This window comes from Stenella coeruleoalba (genome assembly GCF_951394435.1).
Source record: "Stenella coeruleoalba genome assembly, chromosome: 1".
In the NCBI taxonomy this organism is placed as follows: Eukaryota; Metazoa; Chordata; class Mammalia; order Artiodactyla; family Delphinidae; genus Stenella; species Stenella coeruleoalba.
This window is the reverse complement of record NC_137169.1, coordinates 115,526,764-115,553,104: the sequence shown is the minus strand read 5'-3', so window position 1 is coordinate 115,553,104 and position 26,341 is coordinate 115,526,764. Positions and strand designations below refer to the sequence as shown.

Sequence of the window (26,341 nt, the reverse complement as noted above, 5' to 3'; positions counted from 1 at the left end):
ACAGGATGTATCTCACTCAGGCTTATCCCCAAACCCACAGCCCCAGCCCAAGGCTGACCTCCAGGCGCTGCCTAGGTCAGCCCCATAATCCACCCAAGTGCAGACAAGGTAAGCACTGGCCGAAGAACCCTTCTCTAGTAAGTGGTGTGTGGAAAGATGTGCTTTTTCAGAAAGGACAGCAGGAGAAACAATCTCCATCATGCCCAGGGCTGCCACGACACAGAGAAGAAGACTCCCTGGTAAGAGATCAACTGGGATCTTAGCCCAGGGTGCACTCTGCAAGGCAAGAACCAATGGGTTTTCCAGGGGAAAGACGGGCTTCTAAGGGGGCATTGTGAGTTATTCTGAGGACTGGCCCAGGGGACTGCTCCAGCCCAGCCACCAGAATGCTCCCCAACATGGGTGCTGGCTGGAGGTATGTGAGTACTTCTTAGTTCTGCTCCCCTTGGCTAAAACTACATAATTTAAGGGTGTCTGATCTAAAGGCTCAGATTTACAGTGAAAGTAAGTATTAGAAGGCCAGCAAATTTTGCTCAAGAATTCAGATTGGGTGCAAAGACTACGGAAGCTAAATGGGGTGAGGGGCTAAGTACCCATCAAGGGCAGCAATCTCGGTCCCTCACCCCAATACAGAGGGAGACCAGAGCCCAGAAAACCAGGCAGTGAGGGAACAGGGGGGGACCCTGGCCGGCCAAGGAAAAGAGACCCCTGAGGCAAAGAAGTGGACTTAAGGCAGGGGATAAGGAGGGGCTGCTGGCTCCCCCCAAAAAAGAGATGAGGCAACAGGTCTCTGGAGCTGAGAGAAGAGACAGCAAGACTGGGGATGGCTGGTGAAGGAAAGAAAAACATTTGGCTGGGATCACCAGGGTGGGTCAGGGTCTGCAAGCCACTAATTCTGTATAGGAGTCTACGTGGCATCCTTCACTGGGAAGGGGGAGACCCATCCCACCATGGTGGGAACACAGGTGAAGGAAGTTCAGAGGGTAGGGGTCAGCGATGTTCACGGGGCTCCCTCCCGACCTTCCCCCAGGGGCTGCACAGGAAAGACCCCTTGGAAGAAAGGTACTGTCTGTCCCCCAGGGCCCAGGAAAAGTGGTCACAGAGGGTTTCCATCTCAGTTTGCCTGTGGTCACACGTGACCACACAAATCAGAAATGGAAGGTAGACATGTCAGGGTAAAGGATGGGATCTTCCCTTGCTCTGAATATGTGTGGATGGGGGAGAGAGGCTCAAACAGCTGGAAGCAAATAACCCTGGCAGGGAGGCCCCGGACTCTGGGGCTGTGTAGGAGGATGCAGGAGGATCCTTGCCCAAGAACTCCGGCTTGGGGTGAGCGGGCAGGGGGAGCAGATCCACCTGCCGCCAGGAGGCCACAGGTAGTGCTGCTCAGGAGTTTGGCACCGTGGCTCTCTGGAGTCAGATCGGAGCCCCCCAGAGAAACCCTTTTGGGGGCCGCTGGATAGAACTGCTTATAAGAACCTGGGTTCGAGAGTGGGGCTCAGGTGGGCCCTGTGCCCTTTCAGAAGAGACTGTCACCCGGGGAAAGGAGAGGGAGAGAGGCACTGGTTCCTGCAGGGCCGGGAGTGATACAAAAGTGACGGGGGTGGGAGAAGGAGAGGGAATTTCCCAGGTACTGTTGACAGAAGGATGGTCTCTCCAGGTTCACATAGGGTAAATAAGGAAGAGGGGAGGAGACAGGTGGGGGGGGGGTGGTTAATTCAAGTAGAAAAAAAAAACTAGAGCAAGAGGAAGAAGGTGGCAGGAACATGGCAGGGCCTGAGGGCCACGCCCCCACCACCCTCAGGAGCCCCCCGCGTCTCCCACTCCCCCTGCTGTTGCACAATCACACCGAGGTCTCAGACTGCAGCCTCATGACAAATTTGTGCGACTTGGGGTCCACAAATTCCTCAGAGAGTTTGAAGAATGGGACCTTCTTGGTGCTGACCACCAGGCTGAAGTCCTGGCGTTTCAAGAGGAAAACGATGCCATCCTTGAGCCCGTTGGTCACCGGCTCCTCGCTCACCAGTGTCCACTGTTTGGCCAGCCAGCGTTCCTTGTGGTACTGGATGGTGGGTCCAGCCGCCAGGTACCGCTCCAGGAAGGCCTGAGGAAGGGAGAAGGGACTTCACAGGAAGTTCTCCCTCCCACCCACCCACCCACCCTCCTTTACCCCTCGGGGGGTACAGCTTCCAAAGACCACCAAGATGTCCCCAGGCTCACTCTCTGCAAACGATCTCAGAATGTCAGAGCAGGAAAGGGCCTGAGATCATCTGCCTCGGACCCTAGTTTATCAATGAGGGATCGGGAGCACACGGAGGTGATACGGCTCAGTAGGGTCAGGGCTGGGACTCAGCTGTCCTGACCCCTCATCCCTGGCACCTGCTATGACCTGGGCAAGCCCTCCCTCGTCCTTCCTTCTTCTCCCTTCTGCTCGTATGGGTAACGTCCAGCAGGGCTGCACCAGCAGAAAGCTAAAGGTGTCACAGTTAAAGTGCAACATGTTTAATCACCTGTTCCCCAAAGATGGCTCAGGGGATGCAAGTCTAGGAAGCTGGCCGTAGAGCTGAAGGGTGGGAATGGCTCAAAAAGAGCACAGTGCAAAGAACATCTTCTGGAGGTGAGAGAGGTAAGGTGGGAGTTTGGATCTGAAAATTCCGGAACCCCTACAGAGATGAGAAATAGGTCTCAACCATTCCCAAAATGGTCCTGAAACTCCCTGTTCTCCTCACCACCTAAGAACTTTACCCCATGCAGAGATGGAGTGGATGGAGTACGGATGACAGAAGAGACTATACCGAGGTAGAGATGAGAGAGAGAGGGATGGAGGGTACGGAAGGAGGTGAGAGAATAAGGGAGAAGGAAGTGGAAAGGAAGGGGCCAGAACTGGGGAAAGAGGAAGGATGCCGGGGGCAGAATGGGCCTACCTTGGGTGTCATGTCGTGAGTGATGCAGAACTCAAGGTGCTGCAGGATGCTCTCCATGGTGTGGTAAGGCTGCTGCTTGGTGGTGCGAAGATACTTCTGCATGGCACGGGCCATGGATGCGAAGATAGCCTGGGCTGCCTCCCGTGGGTCCATCACCTCCCTGGGGTTCTTCTGCTCCTCTTCCTGCAGCCGTTTAATGTGAGTGAAGGCCTCCTCCACGGCCACCACAAGCCTGGGGAACATGAGGAGTATGGACCAGACGCCAACCTCTCATCTTCCCCCCAGCTTCAGCCCTCCAGCAGCCTGAGCGAGGTCAGGCTTTTGTGCTCTCCCTGAAGCAATACGCACCCAACTGGAGTCAAGAACCAGGCTTTGGGGCTTCCCTGGTGGCGCAGTGGTTGAGAGTCCGCCTGCCGATGCAGGGGACGCGGGTTCGTGCCCCGGTCCGGGAAGGTCCCACATGCCGCGGAGCGGCTGGGCCCGTGAGTCATGGCCGCTGAGCCTGCGCGTCCGGAGCCTGTGCTCCGCAACGGGAGAGGCCACAGCAGTGAGAGGCCCGTGTACCGCAAAAAAAAAAAAAAAAAGAACCAGGCTTTGGGGGCTGTGTGTGTGCATGTGAACATGCATGTGTGCAGCTGGGTAGATGGGGAGGGTCTTTCCCCCTCTAGGGATAGGAAACAGCTGTAGTGCTCAGTGAGCTCAGCCCAGGGACCCAAGGAGGACAACCTAGTGTCAAACCCAGAGAGACAACTATGGATCAAACCCTAGAAAAAGCCTTCTTAAGACCCGCCAAATCACACTTCAGTGGGTGAAAAATTAATAGCTATAACTACATCAAAATGACAGATGTCTATTCAACCAGGACAGCATGGGCAACATTAACTAACACCTGGGGTGGGCAGAGGTAATGCAAAATATATGCTGCAAATCAAGAAGGAAGAGGTAAGAACAGCAAAGAAAATGGGCAAAGGAGTGAACAAATAATTCGTAAGAGACCTGAAAGACTGAAAAAGAGATGAAGTAGTCACTGGATAGTAATCAGAGAATTAAAATGTTAATAAGATACTACTTATTCATCAAAATGGAAAAAATTAGGAAGATGACCGTCATCCAAATATTGGTCAGGATGGTGGAAGATTTCTCTGAGTACTCTGCAGTGATGAGATGCAACAAACCAGATATACAGACAAGGGTGAATCTCAAAAATATACCGTTAAGGGGGAAGCAGGGAAAAGAAGCCAATTTACATTAGAAGCATAGAGACATACAAAACAATACCAGTATGCCAGACATACAAAACAATACCAGTATCCGGAAACCCAGGAACCTGGGGACTTCAAGCAGCTTAGGATGGGATTCTGGGCTAAGTAAACGTGTGGATCTGTGTAAGTCTACCACGTCTCTGTTTATTCTTTTGCTTCCCCCAAGTGTCTCAGTAAAGTTTCTTTTGAAAAGATCCTTTTGACTCAGGATCTGAACCAAGGGAAACAGTTTTCTCCTAGTTACGACCAAGGTAATGGGGAAGGCAAGCGTCCCCTATGGTGGTGGCAGCACAGGAGATCCAAAGACCTTAGTCAGGGCAAAGGTAGAGGAGGAAGGGAACATCTCCGGTTTCCTTCCCACGAGGGCCTTTTCTGAGACAACTGGAGACTTGCTGGAATGTCACAGAAATGGAGCTGCTGACCTTCAGTCCACTACAGCCTCATGTAAGAACAGGGTCAGGGCTACCTTTCTCCCTGGAAGTCTGGAGATCACGTGGGAGGAAGGGCAGAGTTCCATGACCCTCTGCTCCTCCTCCGTGGAAATCCCAACAGACCAAGGTGGGCCCTGGCAAACAGTAAGCACCAAGAAAGAATCTTCAGGCACAACTAGCATTCACATAACAATGTGAACAGGAAAAAAGGAGAAGTGAGGACAGCGTTTAAGAATTTACCAAGATATGGGCACTAGAACCTCATTTTTTTTTCCCCCGGGAAATAAATGGATATTATTTTATTTTATTTATTTAATTTTTAACGTCTTTATTGGAGTATAATTGTTTTACAAGGGTGTGTTAGTTTCTGCTTTATAACAAAGTGAATCAGTTATACATATACATATGCTCCCATATCTCTTCCCTCTTGCGTCTCCCTCCCTCCCACCCTCCCTATCCCACCCCTCCAGGCGGTCACAAAGCACTGAGCTGATCTCCCTGTGCTATGTGGCTGCTTCCCACTAGCTATCTATTTTACGTTTGGTAGTGTATATATGTCCGTGCCACTCTCTCACTTTGTCCCAGCTTACCCTTCCTCCTCCCCGTGTCCTCAAGTCCATTCCCTAGTAGGTCTGCGTCTTTATTCCCGTCCTGCCCCTAGGTTCTTCATGACCTTTTTTTTTTTTTTTTTTGGTTTCCATATATATGTGTTAGCATATGGTATTTTTTTGCAGGTAAAAATGTACCATCTGCTGAGCAAGCCTACAAGATCTACTGGAAGGAGGGCTAGTCTAGCCTCAATCTCTGCCATCGCCAGGGAGGCTCACATCCTTTAACAGTCCCTGCTCCACTGTGTAGGCAGAATTCAAATGCCCCGTCCACTTCCATCAGATGCCCATCCCCTGGTTATCCAATAATCTCGGTACTGGGCTTCCCTGGTGGCGCAGTGGTTGAGAGTCCGCCTGCCGATGCAGGGGACACGGGTTCGTGCCCCGGTCCGGGAAGATCCCACATGCCACGGAGAGGCTGGGCCCGTGAACCATGGCCGCTGGGCCTGCGCGTCCGGAGCCTGTGCTCCGCAACGGGAGAGGCCACAACAGTGAGAGGCCCGCGTACCGCAAAAAAAAAAAAAAAAAAAAACCAATAATCTTGGTACGTTTTGCAGATGCAATGAAAGTGCTGAGTCAGCTGACTTTAAAATAAGGAGATTATCCTGACAGGTCTGGTCTCATCACATGAGCCCTTTAAGAGCAGAGTTTTCTCTGGCTGGTGGCAGAAGTCAGAGACAGACCTGGTCTTGCTGGCCCGGAGGAAAAGGTGAACTGCCTATGGGTCCAGGTGACAAGGAACTGATTCTGCCAACAACCAGTGAGCTTGGAAGGGGACTCAGGCTCAAATGACAGTCACCTTGATTTCAGCCCATGAGCCCTGAGTGGAGGGTCCAGCTCACCCGTGCCTGACCCATGGGACTGTGAGGCAATCAGTGTGGGGTGTTTGCAGCACCGGGTTCATGGTGATTTATTAAGGCAGCAACAGAAAGCGAATGCACACACCCCACCCATATCATCAGCAGTTACAGAAGCCGATGGTCTTCCTCTCCCCAGCCTATCCACACCCAAGAGCCCCCAGCAACCCCTCCTCCCCCAGGGACCCACCTGGCCCTCCTCTTGCGCACCCTCCGCTCATGCTCGGCCTCCTCGTAGTAGTACTCGTTGTGGCTGTTGTCCCGCCTCCGGGCCGCTGCTGCAATCACAGCCCGGGACTGGCCCGTGGAGTTGTTGGTGCTGTTTTCTGCACAGGAGCAGGAGAGAGAGGGGATGGCCACTTCAGAGCGTGGCCTCCTTTCTCGCTCCAGGAAGTCTGGAGCCAGCAACCTGACGCATCCAGAGGAAGCTGTGTCCACGCCCCAGCAACACCTCCCGTTCCCAACCCTCCTGGCCGCGTCTGGGAGAGGCCCACAGGAAAGCAACAAGGAAGGCACCAGAGGGCAGGAGTCCCGCACATGTTCCGCCCCAGTGCAGGAGGTTCTGGGGCTCAGAGAGCCAGGGCTTAGGACCAGGGCTGATGAGCAGACGCAGAGGAGCCAGATTAAGGGGACGCACCATAGCATAAAGGGACAGCAAGTAGAGTCAGCAGCTAAGACCAGCCACCTGGAGTTAAGGGAAATGACAGAACAGAAGGGGCTGGGACACGGGCTGGGGAAAGGAGAAAGCAAGGGAAGAAGGGGGAAAGAGAAACAGGAGGCAGGAACTTGGGAATCCTGCTTGGGAGGAGACCAGGAGGCCGAGGAGCAGGGCCGCTCACCCTCTCCGAGGGAATACACCTTGAAGCCAGACACTTTCTTGGCCAGGACGGACTTGGGCAGGTTGAGGAGGGCAGGGTTGTAGACAGGGAAGTCATGGTAATACTTCTCCAGGATCCACACTGCCACGCGCTGGATGCTGTGGGGGACACGGCAGGAGGGGGAGGGAGAACGGACAGACAAGGGGCGCAGGGGGAGGGACACATCAGGGCAGGTTGGCAGGGCAGGAGAGGACAGAGGGCAGGGACAAGCTGCTTCCAAGGAGCCTGGCTCAGGGCCTGAGGTCTACTTACCAGGCTCCCAAGCCTTCCCCAGGGCTGGGCCTGCCAGTCCTTCCCTGCCGTGCTGAAGCCCAGGGGAGAAAGGGCATTGGGCCAGGGTCCCCAGCCAAGGATCACTTCCTCCCCTCCATCATTCTCCCCTCAAGATTCCCTGCAGGACCAGGAGGTGCTATTGATGCTCTGGATGGCCAGGGCGGGCATCCTGCCCACAAGTTTAGGGGGGCTGAAGCACTCTCCTCATTATCTTTTCCTCTGGGGGGGAGTCCCTCCTCTGGCCAGCTCATCTCTGTGACCACTGACTGAGTGCCCTCAAGAGGCTGTGCCTCCGAGAAAGAGCTAGAAACATGATTCTAAAAAGCCCCTGTTCATGCCCCAAACCTTTATCCTCTTTGGTCCATCCCTCTCTAAGATCCCCGATCCCTAACTGTCTGTTCATCTATTCACTCCCAACTCCTGACTCCCGCCTTACCTGCTCCAGGACCCTTAGCCTGACAAGCGCTGTTGAAAACCTAGGATGTGCAGAGTACGCAACTCCGTCCCACACAGCCCTCCTAACCTGTCCCTTCCAGCCCCACCATCACACCCTCCTACCCTACGGTCCTCTCAGCCTCCTCCCCAGGCCCGTCTGCCTGCCCCGACGCGCCCATACCTGAGATGGCCCACGTTGTAGAAGCGGCTGGCCCCGTCGGTGGAGCGCACGACCTTGAGCGTGAACTGAGGCTGGAGCTGGCGCAGCTCCAGGAGGACCACGGCCAGGTAGTGCACGAAGAGCAGGGCATCTACCAGCGACACGGCAAACTGCACCACACCCTGGTAGCTGCGCTCGCGGGCATCCAGGATGCGCACGCCGTAGAAGAGCCAGTAGGAGACGACAAGCAGGAAGACGAGTACCATGAGCAGGGCACGCAGCACGAAGACACGGGGCAGAGAGGCCTTGGGCCGGCGGAAGAACAGGGCCCAGCTGCCCAACAGCAGGATGAGCAGCTTGAAGGCCACGGAGATGAAGAGGCCCTCGCAGGCCGTCCCGCACGGCTCCAGCTCCTCCCGCCACAGCAGTGGGGGCAGCAGCAGGAAAGCCAGCGGCGTGAGGAAAGACAGCAGGGCCAGCGTGGCCCCCGCCGCCACGCCCAGGTGCCGGGAGCAGTCCAGCGGGACGCTGTCCTCCATGTCCTTGGCGATGCGCGTGAGGTCATCATGGGAGATGCTGTGCTCCGAGGTGCCCGTTACTACTGTGGTCGTCTCCCCCCAGTTGTCGTCCTGCATCAGGAGGGGCCGCAGCAATGTGGGGAGAGGAGGAGGAGGCAGGGACACAGGAGAAAAGGTGAGCGGAGAGAAGACAGAGAGCAAAGCAGGGAGAGGAGAAGAGAAGGTAATCAACAAACATGCGGCCATCAAAGTATTTACTGAGCTCCACGGCATGCCCAAGCCTGGCCTCTGCAGAGATGGGGCATCTGAGACCTGGGCCCTGTGGGAGCTTCATGCCATCAGCCAGACAGCAAAAAACTACCCATGTACCCTCAGAGCAGAGGGTACAAGACAGATGCCAGGGAGCCGCTCAGCCAGAGACTGGGATCCGAGGTCAGACTCTCCAGGCAAAGCGGGCAGGCTCGAGCAGGCCACCTGCAAGGCCAGGATAAGCAACAGGTACCTATCCTCCAAGTACGGAGAGCCACTCAAGGATTCTAGTTAAGGGAGGGACCTGACAAAGGCAGCGTGGTGAAGAGAAGAGGACACCAGGAGGAAGGGTTGGAGAAGGTGAGTGACTAATGAGGGGCATGTGAGATGCAGTGCGGACTCGGGGCCACTCTGGGTCTCTGGTCCGCCTGGCTGGCTCTATTGGGCCATCTGAATGCCCACCACACAGGGGCTGCCTGTTCCCGGAGGCAAGTGGGTGGATAGGCTGAGGTCCCCTGGTGCCCTTCTGAGTGTGGTCCACTCAAGCGGTTTCTCTGCAGGGGCTGGATGCCATCCCTCAGAGGAGCCCCAAGGCCACCAGTGGTCATCCGTGCCTACACCCTTAACTCGTGGACAGTCTGGGAATATGGAGTCACATTTTGACACCCAGGGGATTCAGGCTACAGGACAGAGACACAGAATGGGGAGTGTAGGAGACTGCCTGGCAGGGTCAGCGACTAGGGGGTGGAAGAATCTCCTCCCCGAGGAAAGGAGAAGAGTCTGACCAGAAGATGAAAAGTGGAGGCGCTGCCTGCTCTCAGCTCAGGGAACCCTAATATGACCCTCAGTCACACTGCCTAGGCACTCCAAGCATCAGGGGCCTGGGGAATCGTCAACAACAGGAGCTGATCAGGTCTCAGGGTCATTTCAAGAATTCAGGAGGCCAGGTCTCTGGGAGAAGATGGGATTGGGAAAGAGAGAGAAAGAACATTTCCCTCAGGTAGTGATCTGCTCCCAAGACCCAGGAATCCCCAGTGTCAGTCACAGAGATGTCCTGTGAAGTCTCCAGCCCCCTAAGATGCTCCCAAGAAGAAAGAAAAGGAGGAATGAGACCTGGACAACCTCACAGTCAACTCAAATCCTGCCTCTGCCTTCTGCCCGCACTGGGTTCTGCCCCCTGACCTCCCTGCCAGGTGCACACAGTGGGCCAGAGAGGCTAGACCAGGAGCAACCTGCTCAGCCCTGTCCCAGAGAACTCTCTTGCAGAACCTCCTCCGTCTCTCCAGGCTCACTTCTTCTCCCTCCCCTTTCTCCATCGACTCCTCCCACCTACCCTAAGACCAGAGGTGCTATTCTAGAGTCCGACACCAGAGAGCGCTGGAGTGCCCATGCCTTTAGGCTCAAGGAGAACTCAAGGCTGCCACACCCCCAGCCCCTCCCACTCCAGATTCCCAACCCCCTAACTGGCGGGCCTGAGCCCAGAGGAGCCAGGCGATTCCCATTACACAGCCCAAGTCACATGGGTCATAAAGACGAAAGAGGCTGCTGCTTCCAAAGGGATCTCTGAATTCTACTGAAATTCTACTGCATTCTACTGAAACAAGGTCCTGGCTTGGGACACTTGGCAGAAGTATGACACAAGATGCCCTCCCTGATCTGGTCTCTGTCGGAAGACACCAGGTTTCCAGGCCCTTCCCCTTTCTCATGGACCTCTAACTTCTCCAAGGATCAGTCTGGAAAACACCTGGCCTAGACCTCATCCCCCTGACGCTCACCCGCTCATCCCCTCTCGTGGACTCATTGTCCAGCAGGGGCTCCCCTGGAGCCTGGATCGTCACCGACTTGTCCCCACGGCTCCCGTCTCGGCTCTTAGAGCGGTGTCGGTCCCGACGGTCCCTGCAGCAGGAGGCCAGGGGAACAGGCACATGAGGTCAAGGGGAGGACCCGGGTTTCTCCGCAGCCACCCCCGGTCCATCACCCCTGTGCATGCTTCCACCCCTCCCCCCACCTGCGTCACGCCCCACGCACACCCACCTGTGCTTGCGGGAGCTGCGGGAGTGGCCCGACTTGTAGGAATACCCTGAGTACTGGGACTCGGTGTCCATGGCGTCTGAACGCCGCGCCTTGTAGCGCTCCAGGGCCACAGGCTGGGGCCTTTTGGGGGGCCCCACTGCCACCTCCTTTAGCACCGACTTCTTCAGGCCAAGGGGCACCTTTAGAAAATCAACCGTCACCCTGAGGGACTCTATTTTGCTGGACGGGTGGGCTGGTCTCAGAGAAAATCAAGCGGCCGTCCTGAGGAGAGGAAGCAGCTGATTAGGGGGGAGCCGGAGCTTTCCGTGGGGTCAGAGTGGAGAGGAAGGCCATCCCCAAGAGGCGGCTGCGGGAAGCTCAGGGCAGCCTTGCCACTACCTGAGAATATTGCACCCAGCTTCCTGCTCTGTCCAGTGGGCCCAGTTCCTCCTGCCCTGCCTCCTAGAAAGAGCACCCCCAGACTGTGCCCAGGGCACAGGGGTGGGGGAGGAGGGCCAGCAAAGGCCACCCAGAATGACCCAACACTGGACCCCCTGCTGGGGAGAACCAGGCAATGCTTTCCTATTCTCAGCCAGGAAAACTAAGACTTGGAGAAGGCAGGTTCTGGCCAGGCCAACTGGTTGGACCAGTGGAGACCATAGCAGGAGGCAGCTAGCTCTGCCCAGAGGCTGCCCCAAGCCTCTCCTTCTCTCCCCTCATCTCCTCCCGCTCATAAGTTCTGAGTGTGCCCACAGGGGACTGCCTGTGGCTGCTTCTCCTGGCATCCGCTCCCCAGCATCTACGGCAAACACACCCACAGTTACTGCCAGGTCAAGTTGGCGGCTCCCCCTGAGGCTGTGTGTGTGTGCGTGTGTGTGCTTGTGTGTGCTCACAAAACGGGGGTAAGGAATGGAAACTACGGATCACGTGGTGGGGGGCAGGAGGAAAAGCCGGGTAGAAATCATTCTCTGACAACCTAACATCCTGGACTAGGCAAGGTCATGAGCTTACCGAGGGGCAGCATCTTTCTTCTATACTTTCACCTTCTAATTCTGCAGGGAGAAGGACCTCTCCTTCTCGCCTCCTCTCTCACGCTCAGCCAAATCCTGCTCATTCCTCAAAGCGCAGCCCCTACCCCCTCACGAAAGCCCCCCCTCCCCCAGCACCCAATGTTACATCTTCCCCTCCAACCCCGACCCCACCATCATCATCCCCGCGCACTGAGCAGTCATTTCCTACCTTCACTCGCTGAGTCACCAGCTCTTGCTTAGGCTCCTTCTAGGAACCATGTACCCTGCTAGGCCCTGGGTACAGTGGTGAAAAGACCCTGAGTTCACAATCTAGCGGGGCAGGTGCACGCTAAACAAGTAAACAGGTGAGTATACACGACTAACTACATCAGTGATGAAAGGAGAATAATGAGGACAGTATGACAGGCAAGTCTGGGGAGCGGGGCTCGTTTAAACTGAGTGGTTCCAGAAAGCAACAGCCAAGCCTGAAAGAGCACAGGAGTTAAGCAGGCAGAGCGGAGGGCAAAGCCTGCAGAGCTCAGAATCCCCCGTGGAAGGCCAAAGGCAGTAGAGTTGGGTGGACCAGTGGAGCCGGAGCTGCGGAAGGGAGAGGGCAGTGGAAGGTGAGGCTGAAGAGGTGGCCGGGGTCCGGCTTATTGCAAACTCCATGGGTCAGGGGAAGAGCTCATGGGAAGCCTGCAAAGGGTTTTAGCTATGCAGGTATGGACTGGAGAGAGGAGAAAGCAGAAGTAGGGAGATGAGTAAAGAAGCAACTACTGGGCTTAACCTCGTGGCGCAGTGAATAGGAGTCTGCCTGCCAATGCAGGGGACACAGGTTCGATCCCTGGTCAGATAAGATCCCACATGCCGCGGAGCAACTAGGCCCGTGCGCCACAGCTCCTGAGCCTGCGCTCTAGAGCCCACGAGCCACAACTACCGAGCCTGTGCTCTAGAGCCCGCAAGCCACTGCTACTGAGCCCGTGTGCCACAACTGCTGAGGCCCGCATGCCTGGAGCCCACGCTCCACAACAAGAGAGGCCACCGCAGTGAGAAGCCTGCACACCGCGATGCAGAGTGGCCCTCACTCGCCGCAACGAGAGAAAGCCCGCGTGCAGCAACGAAGACCCAACGCAGCCAAAAATAAATAAATAAAATTAAAATTGAAAAACAAAAAAGCGGCTACAGTGGTGAGGCTTGGATGGGGCAGAGCAGCAGAGGAGATGGGAAATAGTCACTTTTGCGACATATGTTGGTGGTAGGACCAACAGGACTTAATTGGACTGCGTGAGGGGGAGGGGAACGTCAAGATCTCTGGCCTGAGCAAGAGAGTAGGTGGTCGTGCCATTATTAGGTGGGAAGACTGGGGAGGAAGTTGGTGAGTTCAGTTTCCAGTGTGCTGAGTTCATGGCTGTGAGACAGGCTGTGGAACAGGCAGCTGGTGTCCTGGACTCAGAAAAGAGTCTGAGCTGGAGGTATGGATGGCGTGCAAGGTTAAGGGAATGGATGAGATTACCCAGGGAGAGGGTTAAATAGGGGGTCCCTGAGAACTCCAATATGTAAACGTGTCCGAGGAAAGGGATCAGGCAAAGGGGCTGAGAAGGCAAGGCCAGAGGAGCCTGGAAGCCAGAAGAGTGGCTGTCATGCAGCCAAGAATTAGAGCGTTTCAAGGTAGGAATAAAATCAGCCGGGTGCTGCCAGAGGTCAGGTACGTTCATTTGCTTTATGTAGTTGTTAACTTTTCTCCAGCTGAACTGAACCATCAGTAACTTGAGAATAAGAACTACGATTGATACATATTTGTATCTACCGCCTTCCCATGGGCAGATAGCAAGTAACTAATACCCACCTGACTCTCAGGGAAACTGCAACGACTGTACGGAGGTGAAATCAATGCTAAATCCATTCATTTATCCTCCTAACAGAGTTACGTGGAGGCACTCCACGGCCTAGTGATGTCTGTCAGTAGCCCCATGTCAAGGCAAGTGTGTGACAGAAACATACTTAGGAAAACAGAGACACAGGACCTTAACCCACCCTAAACCTTTCTAAAAACCTTTGCTACAAACAAGGCCCTGTTCATCTCCCTGTCTGTTAATTACATGTTGGGCTCCACTACCCCGTCTCCCCCAAGAACCCATTCTACTGGTCTAGTCCCTGATACAGTCCAGACACATCACCTGCAGCTCTCTTGCTGTGGTTCAGCTTATTCTTTCTAGTCATCCTCCTAAAAATTGAATTTCACCAGGAGGTTCAAAGAGAGCTGGGTTACAGAGTGAGACAGGTGGAGAAATAAAGACGAAAAGGACTGCCATGGACTCCAGTCCAGACAGAGACACCAGAACCCAGACTCTCCATCTCCCCAGCCTGAATTCTCATGTCTGCCTGAGCCAACAGCAAAAAGAGCCTGGGGTTTGCAGCCAAGTGTCTGAATTCCAAGCCTAACTGTCCCACTGATGAGCTGTGTGACCATGTGCAAGTTACTTAACTTCTCTGTGCTTGGCAGCCTGGTAGGCTCATTGGTAAAATAGGGAAAATGATACACACCTCGTGCGGTTGCTGTACGTATCCTGGGGGTAAAAGAAGTACTTTAATAAACTGCTCAGCAAGTAATAAGTTAAGCAATTAATACACTCTGGCTTCAGGATCATTCCTACTCTAATCCCCAGATGCTTCCTCTGAGACCTGGGAAAGAGGTGGTATAAATAAATCCTGCTGCTTGTACAACTAAAGTCACACACACACACACACACGCACACACACGCGCACGCGCACGCGCACACACACCAGACCAGAACCACCACTTCAAACACACCCAGGAGGGAAGCTGATGCCATTGTACTTCCCCTACAGATAAATTTCAAACCAGACAAGGGTGCCAGTCCCCTCCCAGCCCTTTGTTCTAAGCTGCCCTGGCCTAAAGCTCCCTACCTTCCTCCCAGCTACTCATTAAAGACCCAACATAAACCCAGCTCCCCTGGCCTGCTTCTCCCACCCCTACCAACCCAACTCAAGGTGCCCAGAAAGCACCAAAACATGCTCCTTCCTCCCCTACCAAAGAGAGGGGCCAAAAATGAACCCAATTTCTGAGGCCCTTGCCTGCTGTCCCCTCAAATACCCCAGGGAACTAATCCAAGCACTGGAGAGGCTGTGGGGAAGGATGGGAGGTGAGCAAAGAGAAGGGCAGAAGTTCCCCTTGTTTAATCGGTCTCAGGAATCAGGGGTTTGGAGGGTCTCCCGGGTGGGCAGCGTTCCCAGGGAAGAGAGTGGGGGAGGGGATCGCTGGATGAGATCAACAAGTGGAAATGTGGGAGGCATGACAGGACTGGGAGGGAAGTCCAGACTTGCTGCAGGGCAGGGAGTGCCCTGGTTTGGGGGGTGGGAGGCTGTAAAAGGGAATGTGTTCCATTGCTTTTCACCTTGCCCCCACCCCACCCCAGACACACAAACACACTCACTCGGTCCCCTGCTCAAACCAACCATGGATTATCTGGGGTTGGCCAGAGAGGAGAGTGGGAGGGAAGAGAGCGGCCGTCACAAAAAGGAGACCCTTCTCCCCTCCAAAGGCCTTTCAGAAATAAAATTAATGGAATGTGTCTCAGTATCATCCCAAGAGGACTGGGAGGAGGGCTGGGGGGGGAAATGTGGGGGCTTTTGTCCCTGCTGCCCAGCTTCTCCCACATTGATCACCATGGCAACCAAAGCCCCCTGTTGCCTAGGTGATGGCAGCCAGGTCCTGGAACCCATACCCAGCATCCCAAGCGAGAGAGGTTATAGAGGTGGGGGGGTAGGGACAGAGGGGGAGAGAATGGGGTTTCTCCTCTGGCGGCCCCAGCTTTTGTATGAGCTCTGGGATCGGGTTTCTTCAGGAAACAATCAGAGGCCTCTGGAAAAAATACACTCAAAACCCGGCAACAGGCAAAGGGAGTAAGGCCCTGGGTGGGGTGGGAGGCATCGGAGGGGTTTGTGTTGGCCAAAAGTCAGACCAAGACTAGCCCCTTCCCCACTGCCCCACTCAGAGGAGCAGCCTAGGCAGACAAGGCCTCGGACACAGACGCAGGCAGCCCCACGCGAGGCGCATGATGAGGACCAATGACCAGATGGCCGCCGGCGTGGTCACCACCTCCCCCTGCTGCTCTAGCCCGGGGCTATCCCACCACCCAGTCCCAGCTCCTTTCAGGCCTGGGGTGGGGAAAGGAGGCAGAAACAGGACCCAGATCGGGCTGGCGGAAGGAACTGTGGGAGCAGGGCAACCAGGTAGAGAAGAAGGTGGGGAGGGGACAGAACACAAACATGCACTCAGAAAGGGCGCCTGCAGTTCCTCTTCCTTACCGAGGACAGGGCTGGGAGTTCCAGACCCGAGGCGCAGCGGAAGGCGCTTGTGTGAGATTTCAGAATGCACTTCCAGCTGGAGGGGGGAAGAAGATAAGAAAGAGGACAGGAAGCCAAAAGTTTTCATCCCACAGGAGCAGTGCTCCGATAGGGCCAGTTTTTAAACAAATGGCCTTCCTCTCCTCAGGCCAGGATGGGGAAGGGTGGTCCTGCCTGGATGCAAGGAAATGGGCATATCACCTCTTTAGACCCTTCCTGCAGAGGAGTCTGTGGACCCTTGCCCATTAAAGGTCTCTGATTCCTATAATCTTCAAAAATACTTAAACACTGTGCTGTACATCTGAAACTAACACAACAGTGTAAGTCAACTATACTTCAGTTTTTTTGAAAAGGTCTCTGATTCCTACACAAGAGCCTAAGTCTTACTGCATGTGCCCTGCACCCTCTTCCCCACTACAAATCATGGGAGGTGTGGACATGTGGGCCCCCAGCCCCATGGCTCCCTAAGCTTCACCTACCACTGCCTCTGTCCAAGGATATCAATGTGAGTTCCACCCAAAGTGCTGGATGCCCACCCTCCTGGGGGGCACCAGAAGTCCCATCTCCCAGCCCAGTATCCAAGGAGCTAGATCTGCCCAGAGAGACCAAGCACCTTGCCAAGACATCAGCTAGTGTGAGGGAGAGCAGATTCCAAGTCACAACTAACTGTCCCACTTGGTTTCTCCTCTTTGCCACATCACTCCCTGAGTTTCACGGATGTGCTCAATCCAGGCCGCCCTGTCAGACACTGGTAGAGGCAGGAGGTGTCCGATGTGGGAGGAAAATGCAGCACCTAACAAGCTCCCAGGGAGGAGAGGGAGGTTCCAGAACCTCTGACTGTGCCCACATCGTTCTCCACGCCCCCCACCACCACAGGAGGAGACAGTGGATTGACCCACCCAACTCTCGGTAGGTCCCAGCACTAAGCTAGAAGAGGCCTTCCAGGTGCAACCCCAAGTTTTACAGATAAAAAGGTAGGGCCCGAAGAAAGAAGGGTGCTAGCTCATGGTAGTACATCCGAGGCAGCCCTTTCTGGCCTCCACTGTTAGAAAGATCTCACTAACACTGTTGACTCTGAGGCATGCTCCTCTTGGAGTGAGACCAGGTTCCTCCACGACACTCCTCCTGGACTCTGGTTCCTGGAATAGCCAAGACTATAAGATGGCCAGGACAGGAGAGAATTCGCTGGCTCCTGCCCTACCCCCTCTTCCTCAGTGACAAAGGGACAGAGACTAGACAGGCCTAAGCTTGTTGAGACAGTTGAGACTGAAGAGCCCCTTCCCCTGTAAGGGCTGGTTTCTGCCTCCACCCACCGACCGCTCCTGACTGAGGATCTCAGTGTTCCTTCCTCATTCCCATCCAGCCTTGCGCCACGGACGAATCCTGCATCCCAGGAGGCCCATGCTGGGTTCTCCCTACCACGAAAAGAACTAAGGCACAAAGTGGGCCAGGACCAGCCCCAGGCCCTAGACCAAAAATGGGATTTTGCCCCCCCCATTCCTGTACCCTGAAAAAGGCCCCTGTGTCCTTAAGTGACAGCGCTGTCCAGGAGGCCAGAGAGAACAGCTGGATCTCAGTGGGCTGAGGGCTAGGAAAGAGCCGGAAGCAGATGTCCAAAAGCTGGCACAAAGCCCCGCCCCTGCCCTGTTAGTGGGCACTCTCCCAGGACGGCCCCAGACATAAGCTCCCCCTCCTTAGAGCCCTGGGGCAGGGGGCAGGATCCCTCTCCTCACTGGGCTGAGTAGCAGGGGAAGAGCTGTGCTTGGGTCATGCAGACAGTCTATGCTACCAGAGCAGCTGTTCACCACCAGACCCCAGTGCAAGGAGCACAGCCGGGGAGGGCCCATGGATCGGGCTCCCGGCCAGGATACCTGAGCTTGCATTCTAACTGCAGAGGAGCTAGGGAAGCCACAACCAAGCCCTTCTCCACCTACTTCCTTAATTTCTCTCGATCTAAAGCAGAGGGGGAGACCGAGGACCCTCCAAATCCACAGACACACTTAAGCACAGACACAGGCACGTGTACACCTCGTATTCCCCCTCTGAAACCTGGAATGGCTCCTGCCTGCCCCGCCCAGCTCCACCCACCCTGGCCAGGCAGGTTCTGTAAAGACCTGCTCTGCTTTCTCTCCAGCACGCCCACCCCCACCCCGGCTCTCAGAAAGTCCCTGCCCCCAACGCACTGCACACAAGTACACGCATGTTGCACACACACCATAGCGCTGCACTCCCTGCCTCCCCCAGACCCATTCCCAGTCGGTCTGGAAAGGAACACTGGGTGGGAGGAAGGAGTGCTCGGTAGAAGGGGCCAGTAATCCCTTTGGCATCTGTCCCAGGTGGAAGCCAGAGGGGAGACAGGATGCTAAGCTGGGGAGAAGGTAACCGGGGCTTCTAGATGCCTGGATGCTCTGTTAAATTTTCACCAATGAGCAGGCCCCATAATTCCCACCCACCAGGCTCTGAGCTTCTTCCTCCCTCAGCTAGGGCAAAGGACCAGCCCCTACGTGCCCACCACGTAAGCTGCGGAAGAGCCGAGAAGAAAAATAGGCACCTTGAGTTGTCCCCAGGGACAGGAGAAGGTGGACAACGGGAGGCGGGCAAGCCACGTTGACCCAGAGGCCAACTCTTGTGCGCTCCACATGCCCACCCTCACGGAAAACAAAATGCCTCCGCCTCTTCTTAGCCTACTGTCCTAGGTGGGCCCCACCTGTCCCTGACCCCAAGAGACCTTCAAAGCCTGCTCACCCAGCGCCCGCCTCGGCGGGAGGGGGGGCAAGTAGAAAGCATCCCCTCGGGATGAGGAGTCAGCCAGCCTCAGGTCTGCACGTGGACGGGGACAGCTGTGACGTGGGGACCCTGGCAACAAAGGTCGGTTTGTGTGGGGAAAGCAGTAGGGAGGGCCTAAGGGTGCAAGACGCCGTGTGACTGGGGGTGCGGGTGGCAGGCCTGGCTCTCCCTGGGTCTCCCCGTTCTGAAAACCTTCTCCTCCTGCTTCACTCCAGGGCCTCTGACCTGGTAAATCAGCCGGTTCTTATCTAGGAAAACCAAGCCAGCTGAAAGGCCCAAGCACCAACCAACCCCCACTGTCTTGACAAACCCACCACCTGAGGTTTTCACTCTTTCTGAGGAGACTCAACATCCCCCAACCCTTAAATCTGCCACCCCAATCTTGGAGTAAAGCAGGGGACAAAAATAAGTGTTTCTGTTCACACTCGGTTGCTTTCCAAGTTACTGCATTCACACCTCGGGCTCAGCACCTGTTCCTGTGTACCTCCACTCACCCGAAAAAGCCAGAGCCCCCTCCCCAGACCCTCACACACAGACACACTCTCTCTTCTAGCCAGACTGGGGGAGCCACGAACTCTCTGGTGAAACTCTCTGGGGTCTGAGGGATATTGTTAGGGGGTTGCTGGAAAATTCTACAGACAACGAGGGCCAGGCCCTTCCAATCAAAACAAGACTCCATGGGTTATGGTGGCCGGAGCCCCCACATGTGAAGTGACCCAGCAGACAGGAACAGGCCAGCCCCCCGGGGATGTTCCGCCCAGGTGGCAGGCCTGCCCCAGGCTGTGACAACAAGGTGCTCCTCCTAGGAGACCCCATTCCTCCAGCAGACTGACACCCTCCCTCAAGGGTAGAGTTCTCTACTCCTCAGGCTGACATCTGGACTCATGTCTGCTTTTCAGGAGGTAGGGGAATTATTCAAGTTCGAGATGAAAGGCAATAATGAACAAAACCTGAACTAAATGAAATGAGAGGAGGGAAAGGTGGAAAGAGCACTTTGGGAAACGGAAGAGAAACGACATCAGATAGACCTAGCATAGCCTCTGAGGAGCTATGTAATCTTAGATGAGTTGCTTGCCCTCTCTAAACCTCAGTTTTCTTATCTGTAAAATGGGGATAATTGTGCCAACTTCAGAAGGTCGAGCGTTCAATGAAATAATGTATACAGAATATCACGGAGTCAAGCATGTAACAGATGCTCAATAAAATGTTACTTTCCACCTCTTTCTACTATAGAGGGTGCACAGCCAATCCCCTTCACTCCCTGTTCCCATAACCTCATTGTGAGAAGTAAGACCCCACCCAGAATAAGATGGAAACAACACTTTGGCTACAGTGCTGGCCCAGCCCCCAAATGACGGTCCCTCTCTAACTTAGACCACACCCAGGTCTGAGAGAGCAGCCAAAACCCCTCATCACACTCTCTGCCTCTTTCCTCAGGGGCTCCTGGATCCTCCAGCCTCTCTCTTCCCCTCCCTCCTTCCACATTTACAGTGAGGCGGGGCCTGGGCTCTAATCACCTCCTTCTCTCCTGCAGGCGCTAAGCTCAGCTGTGTGTGGAGTGGCAGGAGAAGGGGGCCCCAAGCCTCCCGCCCCACTCCAGCCCCCAACTTCTTCCCACTCTCCCCTCTCACTGCCCCACCCTGATTACCAGGAAATCCTCAGCTCTGCTGATTCTAAGCCCACTTCTCCCAAACCCGTTCCCAGCTGTCATGTCTGTAATTACCAGCCTTGCCAGGGGCATCAGACAAGCACAGCAACACCTAATTTCCAAAGGGCGCCACCACACAAGGCCTCTGCCTCCTACTCTGAACCAAGCAGTGTGGAGAAAGGGATGGAGAGAGTCTTCCTGACCCACCTCATTTCTCTCCACATCACAAGACAAGAGGTGACAGAAGGTTGCCCAAGGCCTTCCCTGGTGGCGCAGTGGTTGGGAGTCCGCCTGCCGATGCAGGGGACGCGGGTTCGTGCCCCGGTCCGGGAGGATCCCACGTGCCGCGGAGCGGCTGGGCCGGTGAGCCATGGCCGCTGGGCCTGCGCGACCGGAGCCTGTGCTCCGCAACGGGAGAGGCCACAGCAGTGAGAGGCCCGCGTACCGGAAAAAAAAAAAAAAAAAAAACAGGGAAGGCTGCTGGGGAACGAGTGTGAGTAGGATTTACTCCCAGGCCTTTTCCTTCACCTCTGCTACCAAAATCTCCCCATGAACAGGGTTACCCACCTGGAGAGCGTGAGAGAAATTTCAGGTCAATTCAGAGAGAGGGGAAGTCAATGCCCAGTAAAACAGGAAGACGGGTACCCACAGGGATGAGGGCAGATGCATACTGGAGGGAGCTGCCCAGCAAAGAGGAAGAAAGAGCAAGTTTTAAAAAGTCCCATCTGCGACCCAGACTCTGAGAAGAGGCAATAAAATATCCCAGCCTCTCCTCTCCCTAATGCCTCCAGCCCCAGCCAACCACAAAGGACTTCATTTTATAGGCAGGGAAACTGAGGCCAAAACCCCAGTTAATACTTCAAGATCCAATAACACCGGCAGCATGTGGCTCACCAGCACCCCGGGTTCCTTCTAGCTCATGCTCAGCCTCTACCTGCAGCACCCTCCCCAGGCCCCTCCCTGCCTGCCTAACTCATCCTTTAAATCCAGCTAAGGTTGGTCCACACAGTGGAATATGATTCAGCCACGAAAAGGAGTGGAGGTGTGATGCTACAACGCGGATGAACCTTGAAAAAATTGTGTTAAGTGAAGGAAGCAAGACAAAAGGTCACACATTGTATAATTCCATTTATATAAAACAGCAGAATAGGTAAATCCATAGGGACAGAATGCAGATTGGGGGTTGCCAGGGGCTGGGAGGTAAGGAATGGGGAGGATACATTAACTTGTATCCTTAATGGGTACAGGTTTCCTTTTGGGGATAAGGAAAGTGTTTTTAGATAGAGGTGGTAGCTGCACAACACTGTGGGTGTACAAAGTGCCACTGTTCACTTTAAAATGACTAATTTTAGGGAATTCCCTGGCGGTCCACTGGCTAGGATTCTGCACTTTCACTGCCGAGGGTGCGGGTTCGATCCCTAGTCGGGGAACTAAGATCCCACAAGCCGCACGGCGTGGCCAAATAGATAAATAAATAATAAAATGGCTCTTTTTTTTTTTTTTTGCCCACACCACGCGGCACGCGGGATCTTAGTTCCCCGACCAGGGATCGAACCTGCACCCCTTGCAGAGTCTTAACCATTGGACCACCAGGGAAGTCCCTAAAATGTCTAATTTTATGTGATGTGAATTTCATCTCAGTTAAAAAACATCCAACTGTGCTCGCTTCGGCAGCGCATATACTAAAAAATTGGAACGATACAGAGAAGATTAGCATGGCCCCTGTGCAAGGATGACACACAAATTCGTGAAGCGTTCCATATTTTTGAGAGGCCCGCGTACCGCAAAAAAAAAAAAAAAAAAAAAAAAATCCAGCTAAGGTCACATCTCCTCCAGGAACCCTCGCTGACACCCATGCCAGGACCAAGCACTCTTGCTCTTCCGGTGGCCTCCTGAACACACCTCCATATACTACTCACTGGGTTTCAGTGAATTGCCATGTTTATGCACATTTTCCCTATGAAAGCCAGTCTTATTCACCCCTCCATCCCTTGTGCTTCACACAGCACCTGGCAAACAGTAGGCAGTGCCCAATATGGTCTGCCAGAAGAAGTGCAGAACCAAGGCCTAGCTCTCCTCCCCAACCCAGAACTCACGCCTTTAATAATCATCAGTCAGAACCCAAACCATTCCAGGTAACGTTTACTGAGGGCTTCCCAAGTGCCAGGCACTGTGTGAAGTACTCTCTCTATATTACTTCATTTAATCCTCATAAACCTAAGAGGTAGGGCCTATTATTAACTCCATTTTACAGGTGAGGCTTCAAAAGTTATCTACTCTATCTGAGGTCTCAGAACTAGGAAATGGCCAAACTATAATTTAAGAGCAGGCTAAAACCCAGGGAAGGAGGCCACTAGAGGTTCCTGGAGGAAGGCCCAATCTGGGGAGGGAGGATAGTGCCTTTTTTTTTTTTGTAAATATTTATTTATTTATTTGGCTGCGCCAGGTCTTAGTTGCGGCAGGCGGGATCTTTGTTGCGGCGTGCAGGATCTTTTAGTTGCGGCATGTGGGTTCTAGCTCCCTGACCAGGGATCGAACCCGGGCCCCCTGCACTGGGAGCACAGAGTTTTAACCGCTGGACCACCAGGGCAGTCTTGAGGATAGTGTCTTAAGACATCTAAGAGGCTGAGGAATAGGTTTTAAGAACCTGCCCAATGTCACAACACTATTAAGTACTAATTCCAGGCAACTCTGCTGGACGCTTCCCTTTGGCCTCACAGTGTGGGGAGCTGCTCAGGGAGGAATACCAAGGAAAACTGAAGACCCTCAAGCTCAGGGGATGATGGGCATCCCAGATCTCTTCACTGTTCCCCACAAAGCTTCTGTTAGTCAAGTTGATCCCCCTCTAACTGAAAGGACCTCTTGGAAACCAAGTAAGCAGATAAAAGTCTGTCCTGCTCTAGGGACAGGGAAGGGGGCCCTTCCTCAGATCTCGAAGGAGCAGAGAAGCAGAGGGGGCACACCAGAGAGGCCGGTCCCAGAAGAATTAGGGGGAGAGAGGGCAGAAGCAAGACAATGGGGGAGGAGGGGGTAACGCGGCCACTAGTTCCAGTATGAAGTACTTTCAGAGGCGGCCTTTCCTAATGTCTGACCACAAGTCCTCTCCTCCTTGGAAGAGCCCCCCAGCACACACCAGTATAATACATCATGCATGCAGTGAGAGGCCAGGAGCAAACAAGGTACCCTGGAAGGTACCCCAGAGCACACCATCCTAGATGCAAGAACCTCACTCGCCCTGGGAACCTTACCCATCAGATAGGTGTCAGGTTTGGGGCAATCATGCATTTTTTTTAATCCAGTCTTTTCCTTCTCTGCCCCACCCCTAGTCCCAACATTTTCTGCTCTTAATCTGGGGGCTTAAGAAAGGTGGGGAGCCCTGAGGGCTAAAGAGGGAACATTCCAATTGCACATGCCCATTAGGAACTCCCATTAGGGAATTACCCAGAGACCCTAATGGGCCTGTGCATTCACAGCCTCAGCTCCTAAAACTGGGTGCCTCGATCTAACCTCTGGCAGCAAAAGGAAAATGACTGAGAGTGAGATGGGCAAACAAGGCATGCATCCCAAAGATGGCCAGCCCCTTCTCTTCATCCCAAAAGAGAAAGAATGAAAGAGAGAGAGAGAGGGAAAGAGACAGAGAACGTAGATGCTGCTTCTCTGGGGACAGATACATCCACTTCCCACCGCACCATCATGACGGTGAGTACAGCCCTGGATGAGTGCCTGCCCCTTCCCCACCACAGGGACAACTGTCCTCCTGGCAAGCTCAGCCCCTATTCCTCACCCTGAGACCTGGTCCCAGACCACAGCTCCATCCCAATCATGCTTCTCACCAGCAAAAAGAAAGTGTGATAAACCACACAGACACACCTGCAGACACTCCTGAAGAAACACCCTCCACTGCCCTCCCCAGAGCTCCCATGCTACCTTCTCAACCCCTTCCCTTCCCTTGGGAAGGGAACCCAAGATGTTACGCACCGGCTCTCCTTCCTCCGGCCTCCATCCCATACCAAAATCCCAGACTCCTCGGGAACTATAGGATCCTAGAGAGGGGGCAGTTTGTGGACTCTGAAACAGCAAACTCCAAGATGGCTTTACAAGAAAACTGTGGCCTGAGGGGCCTGAACTTGGGCTGGGAAGCCAAGAATGTAGCCTCTCCAAGCACTAGAACCCTACCTATAAGGTGGAATAAGAGGATGTCCCTCTTTTTCTTCTCCCTGACTCCTCCAATCCCCCAGATTCCTCTAGGACTACAACCTGAACCCCTGTTCCCTATTCCCCACAACACACACCCTTGTCCAAAACAGGCACCTCATAAAATGGCCCACTCACTCCCACCCATAGGTCTCAGATACTTAAGGCACTACCCTCAAAACCAAGGCAGGGCCATCCAAGAAGCCTCAGGATCCTCCAGGCAGCCCTCCTTTGGGGCTCTCTGCCAGGAAAATCTGCCTGCAGAGGCAAGTGGCAGTACCCCCAATACACACTCAGAAATACACACACCACCTGTGTGTGGTGTGGCAGGCACACGCTGGTACTTATCTATCAGCACAGGTTTTACACACAAGAGAACACATTCACTCGCATCCCTTTCCAGTACACAGATGCACACACACCTATCCAGGTATGCCCCATTCTGCCCCACACCCACCTTCCTCAGTACCTGTCTATCTCTTTCCCATAAACCCCCACCCAGTTCACACACATAGATACACACCCCTTCCCCACAGTATACCCATAAATACATATCCAAACACACCACAGATACATGGTCAGCTCCTCCCTGGGTGCACACTCACTCAGGCACAGAAAAACACCTTCATCTCCAAACCCACCTGCAGGAACACGCAGCACGTCAAGGTGCACACACACACAAAAACAAAGAATCATGCACATTAATGCTCCACCAGGCCTTTAAAACTCACCAATGCAAAGCCCACAGCCCCTGAAATGGGTAAATATGAGTGGAGAGAGGGATGCCGGCGCCTGTCCTCTGGGCCCCGATAGATAACACAGTGTCCGGGTCTCTGGCCTCCATCCCCATCCTCGACCTGCACGAACACCCCCTATACTCTCCTCGGGCGGGTCTCCCCAGACTCCACATCACACCCTCAGTGCATACCTGCCCCCGGCCCTCCCCACACTTCTGAGGTGTGCATGCACCCCTAAACACCCTCGCCTTCCAACACCTCCAGATTTCGATCCTTCCACTGCCTCTCCCCCCACCTCCAACACACACTCCCAGCCTTTGACTTCAACCGGCTCCCCCGGTAACATTAAGGCCCCCGCCGGGCGCCGGACCCCGGGCCCAGGAAAGTCCCCGGCTCTCCAGGCCCGGGCTCCGCCCCCTCCCCACGCGCCCCTTCCTCTCCCCAAAGTTGGGGGGCACTCTGCTGTGCAGTGGGGGAACGGACCGGAAGGGGGTTACCCCGCGCCCCCCTTCCCCCATACGCCACCCCACTCGCTGGGGGACTGGGCACCCCCTGGCCCCTTGCATGATTGTCCCCTTTTCTGTTTCCTTTTTTTTTTTTGCAAACTTTGCCCGCGCCCCTTCGGCCCGGCACTCACCAGCCGCTGCGAACTGCCGGGTGGGCTCCGCCGGCGCCCCACTCGGTCCGGCGCCTTTGTATCCGCAGCGTTCCGGGTCGCTACGAACTCCGCGCTCCCGGACGGGCAGCGCGGACGATGGGGGGGTGTAGAGGGGGGCTCCTGAGTCTGGTCGCCCCCTCTCCGTCCCAGATCGCAGTCTCTTCCCCCTCAGGGCCCCAGGGGCAGGGGGCCGGGGGGAATGCGGGGCGCTTAGGCTCCCATGGCGGGACCAAGGATCAAGGAATCAGGGATCAGGAATCAGATCGGGAACCGGCGGAGGAGGGGGAGGGGGCGGAGGGGGAGGGGACGAGAGCCGAGGGGGTGCAGGGGG

The 26,341-nt window shown here is 54.8% G+C and overlaps 1 protein-coding gene across 1 annotated transcript; it reads right to left on the bottom strand.

Annotated features, from left to right (window-relative positions):
- VANGL2 (VANGL planar cell polarity protein 2) lies at window positions 1-26,341 on the bottom strand. The gene is made up of 8 exons (XM_079926909.1): window positions 25,990-26,341; window positions 10,630-10,890; window positions 10,371-10,491; window positions 7,850-8,457; window positions 6,922-7,058; window positions 6,273-6,408; window positions 2,925-3,156; window positions 1-2,104 (listed from the first exon to the last, which is right to left on the bottom strand). Exons 2-8 carry the CDS (start codon window positions 10,698-10,700, stop codon window positions 1,844-1,846), a joined length of 1,566 nt encoding a protein of 521 aa, XP_079783035.1. The 5' UTR covers window positions 10,701-10,890; window positions 25,990-26,341; the 3' UTR covers window positions 1-1,843.